Source organism: Vicia villosa, linkage group LG5 (assembly GCF_029867415.1).
Source record: "Vicia villosa cultivar HV-30 ecotype Madison, WI linkage group LG5, Vvil1.0, whole genome shotgun sequence".
NCBI lineage: Eukaryota > Viridiplantae > Streptophyta > Magnoliopsida > Fabales > Fabaceae > Vicia > Vicia villosa.
In genome coordinates this window covers 63,101,410-63,114,863 of record NC_081184.1, presented here as the reverse complement: position 1 = coordinate 63,114,863, position 13,454 = coordinate 63,101,410, and the positions used below count along the sequence as shown (strand labels likewise).

At 38.3% G+C, this 13,454-nt stretch overlaps 1 protein-coding gene across 1 annotated transcript; it reads right to left on the bottom strand.

Annotated features, from left to right (window-relative positions):
- Positions 1-1,105: 1,105 nt before the first annotated feature.
- Positions 1,106-1,528, bottom strand: LOC131604750 (uncharacterized mitochondrial protein AtMg00810-like). The gene has a single exon (XM_058877171.1). The coding sequence runs from the start codon at positions 1,526-1,528 to the stop codon at positions 1,106-1,108; it is 423 nt and encodes a 140-aa protein (XP_058733154.1).
- Positions 1,529-13,454: the final 11,926 nt, after the last annotated feature.

The following is a 13,454-nucleotide window of genomic DNA, read 5'->3' as shown; positions in this document are numbered from 1 at the left end:
AGGTGGATGGATATCCCAGGTACCTCGTGTTTTTCATTCAAGATCCTAGTTACTATTTTCGCAATGGCATTATGGACATATTCATAGCCTTCCCCTTTCAAATCCTCATGAGGAATGGAAGAAGAAGTGTTAGAAGTATTACCATAGATATTTTCTTTAGGTCTTCTTGCATGCGGTGTACGAGGCTTCTTTACTTTAGATCATCAGCTGTTACCATTCGAAACGAAGCAACTTCAAGAATCTGGTTAGGGTTAATAGATTCAGCCCCAAAGTTAGATTCGGGAACAGAGGTGTAGGCCATCTTCTTGGAAGAGGAGGAGTCCGTTTGTTGAGACATCTTTGAGGGCTTCAAAGAAATTTCTGAGATATGTGTGTGGTAGTTGTGGTGCGTATGGAAGATGAAAGAGTGAGACGAGTAGAGTCTTTTGTTGATGATAGTAATGAGATAGCGTGTAGAGAGGGCCTTTTGGTATGATTGAAAAAGGAGAGGGAACTTAATATTCTGACCAATTGGAAGATACTTCAAATATTGAATATTTAAAATGTCCAAAATATTATTCCCAAATAGCATTAATTGCTACAATTCCTCATAGAGACATATTCCCAACTTGCCCCTCAAATTTTCAAATTAAGTAGCATCTAGAGCTTTTGTAAAAATATCATCAAGTTGCAGTTCACTGGCTACATGCTCTAAGTTAATTACTTTGTCTTCCACAAGATCTCTTATGAAGTGATGTCTAATATCAATATGCTTGGTTCTGCTGTGCTGAATTGGGTTCTTGGAAATATTGATGGCAATAAGATTGTCACAGTATAATGCCATGACATTCTGAGTGACATTGTCTTCAGTTAACATTTGCTTCATCCACACCAGGTGGGAACAACTGCTATCAATTGCTATGTACTCAGCTTCATCAGTGGATAAAGAGACACAATTTTGCTTCTTGCTGAACCATGATATGAGGTTGTTCCCTAAGAAGAAACATCCTTTAGATGTGCTTTTTCTATCATCAGCACTCCCAGCCCAATCAACATCACAATACCCAGATAAGATAGGGTCACACCCATGAGAATAAAGCATACCATAATCACAAGTCCACTTCACTTATTTGAGAATCCTCTTAACTTGATTTATGTGACTCACTTTGGGTTCTGCTTGATATCTAGCACACACACCAACTGCAAAGGCAATATCTGGTCTACTAGCTGTTAGATACAGCAGGCTCCCTATCATGCTTCTATACAGGCTTTGATCAACACTAGTACCACTTTCATCTTTAGATAACTTTAAATGTGTGGGTGCAGGTGTTCTTTTGTGACTAGCATTATCCATTCCAAAATTTTTGATTATGTTCTTGGCATATTTACTTTGGGAGAGAAAAATGGAATCTTCCATTTGTTTGATTTGCAGTCCAAGAAAATAGGTCAATTCTCCAACAAGGCTCATTTCAAACTCAGATTGCATTTGATTGAAAAAATGTTTAACCATCCTATCTAACATCTGTTGCACCCCAAAATTTGCCCACATATTTATCCCTAACTGGTTTTCACTCCACGTTCATATGCAACTTTCACTTAGGCCATCTAACATTCATACATTCATTAATCAAATAAAGTTTGGCATGGGACCAAGGATCTTGAAGTTGGGGTCTCTCTAGGCTTTGAGGCTCTCATCTTCACACAAGCTGGTCTTAACTAGTTCTTCTAAATGCATGGAACTATGGAACTAGGTCTTGAGGCGTGGCTACTATGGAGTTTTCTCTCTTCATCATACAAAGCTATTTTGCATCAAACATTTTCAATGGTCAAGAGCCAGGGTTTATTTCCCTATGTTTGGATCCTTTCAAGCTTACTGGTTTAATCAGATGAGTATGGTTGACGTACCTTATATTACTTATGGTACAAGAGGGTGTTTTTATATCTCAATTGAATTAGGGTGTTTGTTGGGGGAAGTCTTATTAAAGGCTAGGCGGAAAAGGAGGATATTGGGTTACCTAGAGACATTGGACCTAATCATTGAAAGGTTTTCCGTTTATGTTCAAGTTGTGGTTATTGCATTGATCAAAGGCGTGGGGATATCTTTCTTTTCAAGTGGAACTTGACTATTAATGCATATTGAGGGAAGAAAAGCATTTGGAACCATTCCCGAGACTTTTGACCAAAATTCATGGCAAGCTATATTCTTGGCTTATCATTTGTATGGTGAATTTCATTCAAATTACAAGGAGGCAAAGAAGAAACACGTGAGTTTGTTGGAAAGAAAAAGAGAAAGACTTATGGAATTAGCAAGAAAGGAAAATCAAAAGAAACCATTTCACTTTAGTTCATGAAGACAAAAATCTAAGGATATATGAACCTATACATGCTGTTGCAATTCGAAAAATACTAAAGAAATTATATGACTCATCATTCAAGGGCAATTATTCAGGGTCACAAGACATACAATGCATGGTTTGAATTTGGATATCTTTCACAGGTTCTAAGTTCAACTCCAGAATCTAAAGTTAAAGAAATTACACAACTTTATTACAAGTCTACCATATCCAAAATCAAAATCCATAATCCATTCAACAATTATTCAAAACTTGTTCCAAACTGTATTCAAATGTCCATACATTCCCAAAATTCATTACAAAATAAATCCAAACTTTGTCGCATATCACACCAAAAGTCAATCACAAAAAACTCTTGAAGCTTCAATCTCTTCATCTCTAAATCCGACCCTACAGCCACCCAAAACATCCCTGCACAATAAAAACCGATCTTGCCATCTCGAACCGAAAACCAAAGAACACAAAGACAAAGCCAGTTCAAATCTGCAACATCAAAATACCAGCATTCAGAAAAAAAACTAACTTTCCAAACTGACAGTTAGCACATAACCTTCAAACAGAATCCAATAACAAAAAAACAGTTTGTTACCAAACCTTTCCTAACAACCTTCTAACCACCTATAACCACCCCTAACAGAATCGGTTACTACATATAACTAACCCTAACAGTTTGTTATCGAGGTAACTGAATCAACAGAGAAAATCAGAAAACAGAACTCAAACAGAATATATAACTGATATTCAACAAAAAAGCATTGGATAACTAACCTTGAAGCTCAGATTCTCAAATCTCCATCTCTATATAACTGATCTATATCACATTCAGATTGACTCTCTACCATTTTTTCCAGATTCACGCTTCACTCATCATCATCTTCTTCTCATCTTCTCCAATTCTTCACAATTCACTTCATCTTCAAACTTCATCATTCCTTCAATCTTCTCCACTCCATCACCATAACCTTCCTCTCCCAACTTCATCCAATTCTTCACAAAAACCAATTCTCAGAACACCTCTTCAATCTCTTCTCAGTTTCATTCATCTTCCAAAATCCTGCAAGAAAAATCTCTTGATTCAATCATCAACAAAATCACACGAATCTCCAATTCTTCATCCACCTCCTTCATCCTCACGCTTCAATTACATCATTTTCATATCGCTTTTCAGAATCTTCAACCATCTTCAATCATTATACGATTCGCCTCCGCATCATCTCTGTGTACCAGAACACCGAATCATTGTCTTCGCACGTAGCAACAACAAAAACAACAAATCGCAAGAACTAAAGAAAGAAGGAGAAAGACGGTTGAAAGATACCTGAAGGTCTCGAAGCGCATCGTTGGGATTTCGTGTCGACACCTCCAAACTCGAAGAGACTTCGGACGCCTTCTCCGTCATTGGAAGAGGTCAAGAGAACGAGACGGAGAGAGGTGAGAAGCAGAAAGTTCGAATCTGAGAGATAATTTCGTTTCGCTTATGCGACTTACGGTGGCTAGTCGGAGGAGTTCATCGACGAAGGTCGCCGGAAAGAAAGAACCGTGCCGCCCTTGCTTTTGAGAATAGTAGGACAAGAGGCGAGGGTGATTCATTGTTGTCACGGCGGAGGTGAGAGAAGGAGATGATCGGAGTTGGGAGGTCGTCGAGAGTTCGCGAGAAGAGAGAAGAAGTTCTTCAGAATTCCAATAGCCACAAGTTTGTAACCCTAATTCTTTTTAATTTTATTAACTAATTGTCGTTGTTAGCTGGGATTAGAATGGTGTTAAATCTAATTAAGTGTCATTCATTGATATTGATTAGTCATTAATTGATTAAGATTAGATCAAAATATCTGTAGAAAAATCTGAAAAATTGAACCAAAATAATCATTGTGGACTCATAAACCTTGGGCCTTGTCAACCGAAATTGCTTCTGGTTCACCCCCACTCTGACCCAATCATACACGTTTTTGGCAAAATCTATAACAAAAAAAAAATATCTCTTGGGCTTTTCTGACAGGCCCTGCGCCCATTCCTTGCTGCATACCATGATTTTAGCTTTCACCCCCCCTGGATCCATTAATTCATGTGTAGATTTAGTTTTTTTACATAGTTTTTTTCTATCCATTTTTAAACAATAAAACCATTAGACTTGTGTTAGATTTCTAGGTGTTTTTTTTAGTGTTTAATTTTTAGTTCATTTTCATAAAATCAATAAAAAGATAGTAGTATTTTTTAGACTAATTTTGTACTAATACTTGAATTGCTTCTCTTATGCTTTTGTATCATTTTCGTGCTATCTTTGTATAATTGTTGTGTAATCTTGTTGCTTAGCTTTTTGGCCATATTTTGGGCCTATTTTGTCAATATCATTTGTTTGCTCCTTTTAGAATATATTCCATTAACATGATAACTTTAGCTAGATTTTCCCTTAGATTTTAGGAATTATAGAACATTAACATTAGATTAGAAAATAGGTTAGTTCCCCCTTCTCATTTTCTTTTTCTTTTTCAACATTAAAAAATTTTAATAAATACTGATAAGGATCATACCGTTACCTTTTTCTTTTCGTAGTAGGAAAGAAATGATTGGGGCGTAGGCCTCGATGTATGTTCTTTCCTACTTAGCGGAAGAGAAATGATTGAGGCGTAGGCCTCGGTGTATTTCTTAACCGCCATTTAGAGAAACGATTGTGGTGTAGACCTCGATGTGCATTCTCTAAATATTCAAAAAAACTCTTTTTTGGTATGATCTAAGTCACAAATAAATTCCCTTAAAAAACACCAACAAAAAATACTCAAAATGCTTAATAAATGGTCAGATTTAAAACAAAGTAAGGAAGTGATGCGAAGCCTTGTAGTGGGTTTTGTCATCATGGAATTACAATAAAAGACACAAACCCAAGTTCATTTTCTTTTGCCTTGTTAGGCACCTAAGAACAAGTTAAGTCCTTTCCATAATTAGGCGTATAAGTCTCCAAAGGTCGAGCATCGTGGATTGTGACCTTAACCGCTGTTCAACTAAAAAACACAAAACAAATGGAAACTATGGAGCCGAACTACGGTCGCTCTGATTCCTTGTAAGGGATACGTAGGCATTGGGTCGCGGGGCCTAAGCGAGCACACTTGTAAATAATTCCTTCTTTTCCCCGTGTTTATTTTGCATGCATTCGCATTTAGGTTTTAGACATTAGACACCCTTTAGATAGAAACAAACGTAGGTGGATACCATCGAGTACGATGGGCGTGAGGGGTGCTAACACCTTCCCCTCGCGTAACCGACTCCCGTGCCCTGTTCTCTGGTCGAAAGACCTTGTCCTTGTTCCGAGTTAGGTTTTCTGATATTCCTTTCCCGCGATGGGATGAATATATTAGTGGCGACTCTGATTCCATTTTTCGCGGTAGCGACAGCTGGCGACTTTGCTGGGGATGTTGCTAGACCTGTTGCTGGTCCATCCTTAGCGAGTCGATCCTAGCCTGCGTTTGTTTGTTTATTTACTGGGTGTTTATTTGTTTTTATGTCTATACCTTGTATATATGTTTGCATGTTTATTTTTCTGCTTGCATATCATGTTTATTTCTGATTGCACATCATGCATATGGATTGTATTCTGTGTTCCTTGGGGTCTTCTGTTCTGTTTTGCAGGTGGGGTGGGATGTTCTATGAGGTAAAAGGCCCAATACCCAGGCCAGAGTGACACATAGGATACCTAGGATAGAGTGGATAGTCATGACGCCGATGAGATGTCAGGTCTTGTCTAGTGCGATCATGAGACCCACGCCCAGTCGAGGTCCAAATGGGGTATCATTGTTGGCATGTAGATGCAACAACATTGGTGCCTCAGGAGGACTGATAACGCTGGTTGCCATTTTGACCTACCCTGGCCTAGATTCACCCGTGAGTGGGGAGGGATATACATGACAGGCATCGTTGGTGACTATTCAGTTCTGTTGGTGACTATTGGTTCTCCTGGTATTCAAAAAGGTGTCGGACCTTTGATCCTGTTACATCTGACATACATCAGTTATTCAGAGGATTGTACAGATGATACTAATATTATATGGACCTTGATCCCATGCCTTTGCATTGCATAACATCATTACTTTATCCACTTCATTTGTGGGGGATCCTAAAGTCTGATTTTAAAAAAAAAGGGAAAAGAGAGAGGAAAAGAAAAAAGTAGAAAAACAGAAAAGATGGAAAAGAAAAAAAGAAAAGATACTATATGCAAAAAAAAGAGAATAAAAAAGAAACAAAAGTGTGAAAAGACTTTAGGATTCTCCATAAATGAAACATGCATTCATTATCATGCATTTCATAGTTCTCTCAGAAGCTTATGAGGGCCCTTTCCATGCAAATTTTGACTTCAACAACAAATTGACTTCTCACCGCTATGTGCTCGAAAGTTAATGATGAAACAACTCCGTGAGGACTGGAATGAGATGAGGACAAAAATGCGGATTAACCTGAATCAGTGTATGGAGGCTATTCAAGCCCTTATTTTTAGACACGAAGAAATGAGACAACTTCCTTAGAGGCCAAATGCGAATGTTAATCTTACCAAGGGGAAGATCGTATGATTCAGAATGTCTGAAATAATGTTGAGATTCCTATTCATGTCAAAGAGAATTTACATCATGAGAAAAAATTGGAAATTGAAGTCTCCTAAGTTTCCGATTATTGAAATTGACAAAATGTTCCACCTCTTGAAGACAAGGTTGAAAGCCATAAAATTTTGTGACTCCTTTAAGTTAGACATTGTGCGATTTATACCTAGTGTTTGATATCAAAAAACTGCAAGGATCATTTACTCTCACTCCGAATGGTTTGAATATTGAAGCTAGAGTGGTAATCTTCTCTTGCCCATATGTGGAAGTTGCTTGGGGCTCCCGACCGAGGGATAAGCAAGACGTATTCTGGTCTTGAGTACTGCACCATTCGCATTGCTCGAATCCCCAAAGTCTTACAAATTTTTGTGCAACTTTGTCAGAATATTTTGCCATGTGATAATCAAGAGTATTTTGCAGAGGCATTTCTCATTCTCAAGCTATTGCTTCATATCATGTGTCATCTCTTCCCGGAATTTTCTTCTCAGTGACCTTTGCTCGTCAACAGAGAAAGAAAGAATATGAGAAATGAACCGATGTAATTTCAGTGCCTTGTGCTCAGTTATATCTCTGATTGTTGGTATTTTAGTTGGTATTTTCGGTCTTCCTCACCACAGATAGCTCTCTTGAGTTCGATGATATGCAATATTCTTTCAATCATGATGGTGATTACTGTTCTGGCATCTATATTTGGGGCTCCCGACCGAGGGATAAGCAAGACATTGTCTATCTTGAGTATTGCATCATTTGCATTGCTCGAATCCCTAAAGTAAAGCAAAAATGCACCACTCTTGTACGCCTTTGTTGGAATATGCTTCTGGGAAGTAATCTAAAGTGCGTGGAAGGAACATTTGGTAATGCTAAGTGGCTACCATGCTGGGGCACCTAGCCATTCAATTGAAGGTGGTAGGACATTCAAAGGCAGAATTCAAGTCCTCGTTGAATTCAGAACAACCACATCCACTCCAAGAGGTTTTATGCACGAATTGAAGTCTTAGTGGGGTATCAAAACTGCAAAAAAAAAAAAAAAAAATTCAAGAGCAATAAGCCCATACGGAATCAAGTCTCCTCAACAATGGCATTCATTTAGTTCTTTATCGCATTCTCATTTGTAACGTTTCATTGTTTGTTTAAGCATTGCTAGCATGTAAAAACTTGTTAATTTTCGAATGAAAATCATAATGCATTGTTTATGTTTGTCTTGAAGTAATCCATTCGTTTTCACTCATAAAATGTTTTGGCATTACGATACCAACTTTACTTATCTCTTGCTTAGGCAACGAGCGGAGGGAGAATGATGATATAAAAATGCAAAATCCCTAATTGTGTGTTTTTGAATAAAACCCTGCTGATGATGTACAGGCATTGTTTCAAATCCCCAAACACTGGAGATATAAGGGAGATAGACCCTCGTTAACCCCTTTGAGCCTTGAAGTAGGAGTTTCTTTTCTGTTCAGAAAAAACCCTTATTTTTAACCCTGGGGCAGGGTAGTGTTCATTTAACTTGATCAAGTGTTCAAAACTCACAAATGATATGCATCTAAGGATACAATAATGGTTATCCTTCAAAAGGTTGAGGAAAGTCAAAACCGTGATGGTTATCCTTCACCTACCAAGAGGACAAAAGATGATGATGCCACGATGGTAATTCTTCATTAATCATGGAATGAGGCAGTCACAATCACTTCCAACGAATCAAAAACAATGCGAGGTCACACGACTTGTTCAAGAAAGAAAAGAAAAAATATTGCAAAAAAAAAAAGAAAAGAAAAGGATAAAGAAAAGAACATGGCAATAGAAAAAAAAGGGATGAAAAAAATAAAGCAAGAACAAAGTCGTGTGATAATGAATCAAAAGAATAAAAGGTGAGCGACTGCCATGTCTAAAAAACCTCATTGATTCCTCAACCATCTTAAAATTCCTTGTGAGGGACGAGCACTCATGTTGAGTTAATTGAACTTAGGAGTGGAGAACATCACGAAGGGGGTGGGCACTAAATAATTTTGAGCCTAAAAATCCTTTGTTTCTGAAAACCGTGAACCCAACCAAGTTACAACCCTTAAAAGTCCTAATTGAAGTAGGGTTCATTTCAAAGACACACTCCAAAGAGATAGTGTTTAGCTGACTCCCAATGAAGCGTAACACATATCTATGTTGGTATCGTATGCTTGCTTTATCTTTCATTCATAAGAGGTGGCCACCTCATTTTATAAAAAGTTTGTGTAAGCTTCAAGACTAGCATAGGCTTTGAATTAGGATTGACATTATCATAATTAACATTCTTTTGCATAAAAAAACATTTGCTTAAACATCAAGGAAGTTTCCATGATGAGAATCCATAAAGAGCTTGATCATGTTAAAGTAAAAGAGACTTGAGAACTCCGTAGAGAAAAAAAAGAAGTCATTTCAGAAATTGATATCAAGGGGCATGTTGTCTGAAGACTCCAATGAGCATAATGAGTTTACACCTTCTTTGATTGGTTACCCTGGGGGGAGAAGTCTGAATACTCTATTGAGCATGAGCAGTGGATACTCTCTTTGATTGATTACCCTGAAGGTTTTGAAAACTCTATTGAGTGTGGTAAAGTAACTTCCACGATTTGTGGGATCTTAAGGGAAGTAAAACTCAAGGATTCCGATAAGATGTACATAATCAGAAGTAGTCACGACGAGGAATCTCTCTCGTGAGTTCAGCCCATCTGGGGCAAGCAAACCAAGGTTTGACATCTCAAATTCGACCAATCAGGGTTAATCAAGTCGAGGAATCTCTCTCTTGATTTCAATCAATCTGAGGTAGTGACGTCGAGGAATCTCTCAAGCTCACTCAATCTGGGACAGTTACGTCGAGATTCAAAAAAATCTCTTCGAGGATCCGTGGATCATGGGAAAGAATATCTCAAATAATTGAATATGCTGGGGCAGAATTACCTCAAGTAAGCATGGTGTAAGGATCCTTTCGAGGCAAACATCTTCGTAGGTCAGGAAGCCTGGGGCATAATCTTTCGGTTTGTATTGAAGAACTGTCATTCGCGTGTAAAGTGCAGTTGGCCATCATAGAGTGGAGAAGTATCATAATGCTTTTCCCCAGTGAGTTACTCTCTCCCCAAGCATAGGAGTTTATTTCTCCTGAGGGTTGATTCCATTCCTCAAGCATAGGAGTTTATTTCTCCTGGAAAAGTCACCCCCCGAGCATAGGAGTTTATTTCTCCTGAGAATTCATTCTCTCCCCAAGTATAGGAGTTTATTTCTCCTCGAAGTTGTTCCGCTCATCCCATAAAGAGTTCCTCATCAGGTTTCTCATCCCTAACATGGTAAATTGAGGGAATCTCCTCAAGCTAAAAATTCTCCGAGCTATGGCACATGGTGAGAAGTCAGAAATTATTCTTCAAATCAACAATCAGAAGTATATCCTGCAAGTTAAAAGTCCAATATCTATTGGCACCCCACAGAGTTCTTAACACTAAGGGGATTCTCCCTGGTGTTTACCTCTCCCGAGGTCAGAGACGAAGTTCGATTGACAAGTCACTGGAATATTCTCTAAAGGGCCCTCGTTATCTCTGCATATAGTAATCATTGCATTCACATTACATCTACAAAAATGCGTAGCATTTCCATGAATATGGAGCATTACGCCATGGAAAAATTCAAACATGCATAAGCCAAGTTGTTATGTGCTCCGAAGGCACAAAGTAATATATTCCCAGAAGAAGTCCCACTTTCTCTCTCCAGTGTGGATTGGATACAAAATCTTTCTTCACAAAGATCATTATTTCTTTGGTGATTTCCCGTTTGCTGAGCTCAATCATTTAGATAACTCACACTTTGTGTGTGGCATTTCGAATGATTGTCACTCTTGTAGAATTACACCCCGCTTTTCGGCCTGAAGGGACTTTGTAGTTCTTATGTTTCATAAATAACAATACTTCAGCCAAGTCCAATGATTATTGGCATACTCTTTCAGATCTCGAGTCACCCTTCGGCTGTGTCTCTCTTTCAAGTCTAACTGAGGTTAGCAATTTGGTAAGATTCCCCTTCGGCTGGTTTCTTCCTTTTGGAGTCGTCCTTCGGCTACGTCTCCTTGTTCAAGTCTAACCGAGGTTAGCAAATTAGGATCGGATTCCCCTTCGGCTGGTTTCATCCTTTATCGAGTCACCCTTCGGCTGTGTCTCTTTTCGAAGTCTAACTGAGATTAGCAAATCAGGATCGGATTCCCCTTCGGCTGGTTTCATCCTTTATCGAGTCACCCTTCGGCTGTGTCTCTTTGTGAAGTCTAATTGAGGTTAGCAAGTTGGTTAAGATTCCCCTTCGGCTGGTTTCTTCTTTGTTCATCAACATCCCCAATGAGAGTCTAGTCGTTACTAGTCCCCTTCAGTCAAGTCCAATGATTATTGGCATCTCGTTCCTTTAAAGTCCCGTGGTTATGGGCATCTTTCAAAGTCTGGTTGTTACCAACAAAAGTCCTGTTGTTACAGGCATCCTCTGGTCAGTTCTAGTTGTTACTAGTCTGTTCCCTTAAAGTCCTGTTGTTACAGGCATCCTTTGGTTAGGTCTGATTGTTATTGGTCCTCTCCTTTAAAGTCTAGTTGTTACTAGTAAAAAGTCCTGTTGTTACAGGCATCCTCTGGTCAGTTCTAGTTGTTACTAGTCTGTTCCCTTAAAGTCCTGTTGTTACAGGCATCCTTTGGTTAGGTCTGATTGTTATTGGTCCTCTCCTTTAAAGTCTAGTTGTTACTAGTAAAAAGTCCTATGGTTATAGGCATCCTTTGGTTGAGTCTAGTGGTCACTAGCCTTATCCTTAAAGTCCTGTTGTTACAGGCATTCTCCGGTTGGGTCTGATTGTTATTGGTCCTCTCCTTTAAAGTCTAGTTGTTACTAGTAAAAAGTCCTATGGTTATAGGCATCCTTTGGTTGAGTCTAGTGGTCACTAGCCTTATCCTTAAAGTCCTGTTGTTACAGGCATCCTTTGGTTGGGTCTGATTGTTATTGGTCCTTTCCTTCAAAGTCTGGTTGTTACCAGCGAAAATTCCTATGGTCATAGGCACCCCTTGGTTGAGTCTAGTGGTTACTAGCCTTTTCCTTAAAGCCCTGTTGTTACAGGCATCCTTTGGTTAGGTCTGATTGTTATTGGTCATTTCCTTCAAAGTCCGGTTGTTATCGGCAAAGGTACAGTAGTTAACTGGCATTTCTTGTTTATATCAAGCATTTAATAGTATCCCTTGTTTGGAATCAGTAGTAACTGGTGTCCTCTTTAAAAAAATCATAAATATCACCTTAGAGTTGTTACTCTAGAGCGCAAATTTTTGGGTTCTTTAATATTTAATCTTCTTCTACCTCGAATGTTCGAAAGACTAAAGTCAATCTCACCTTCAGGTTTAAGATGATTAAATAGGGGCAGCTGTTGCACCCCAAAATTTGCCCACATATTTATCCCTAACTGGTTTTCACTCCACGTTCATATGCAACTTTCACTTAGGCCATCTAACATTCATACATTCATTAATCAAATAAAGTTTGGCATGGGACCAAGGATCTTGAAGTTGGGGTCTCTCTAGGCTTTGAGGCTCTCATATTCACACAAGCTGGTCTTAACTAGTTCTTCTAAATGCATGGAACTATGGAACTAGGTCTTGAGGCGTGGCTACTATGGAGTTTTCTCTCTTCATCATACAAAGCTATTTTGCATCAAACATTTTCAATGGTCAAGAGCCAGGGTTTATTTCCCTATGTTTGGATCCTTTCAAGCTTACTGGTTTAATCAGATGAGTATGGTTGACGTACCTTATATTACTTATGGTACAAGAGGGTGTTTTTATATCTCAATTGAATTAGGGTATTTGTTGGGGGAAGTCTTATTAAAGGCTAGGCGGAAAAGGAGGATATTGGGTTACCTAGAGACATTGGACCTAATCATTGAAAGGTTTTCCGTTTATGTTCAAGTTGTGGTTATTGCATTGATCAAAGGCGTGGGGATATCTTTCTTTTCAAGTGGAACTTGACTATTAATGCATATTGAGGGAAGAAAAGCATTTGGAACCATTCCCGAGACTTTTGACCAAAATTCACGGCAAGCTATATTCTTGGCTTATCATTTGTATGGTGAATTTCATTCAAATTACAAGGAGGCAAAGAAGAAACACGTGAGTTTGTTGGAAAGAAAAAGAGAAAGACTTATGGAATTAGCAAGAAAGGAAAATCAAAAGAAACCATTTCACTTTAGTTCATGAAGACAAAAATCTAAGGATATATGAACCTATACATGCTGTTGCAATTCGAAAAATACTAAAGAAATTATATGACTCATCATTCAAGGGCAATTATTCAGGGTCACAAGACATACAATGCATGGTTTGAATTTGGATATCTTTCACTGGTTCTAAGTTCAACTCCAGAATCTAAAGTTAAAGAAATTACACAACTTTATTACAAGTCTACCATATCCAAAATCAAAATCCATAATCCATTCAACAATTATTCAAAACTTGTTCCAAACTGTATTCAAATGTCCATACATTCCCAAAATTCATTACAAAATAAATCC

Bases quoted from the DNA above. Each gene is read 5' to 3' on its own strand.
- LOC131604750 (XM_058877171.1), bottom strand. From the start codon at position 1,528: ATGTGGGCAAATTTTGGGGTGCAACAGATGTTAGATAGGATGGTTAAA.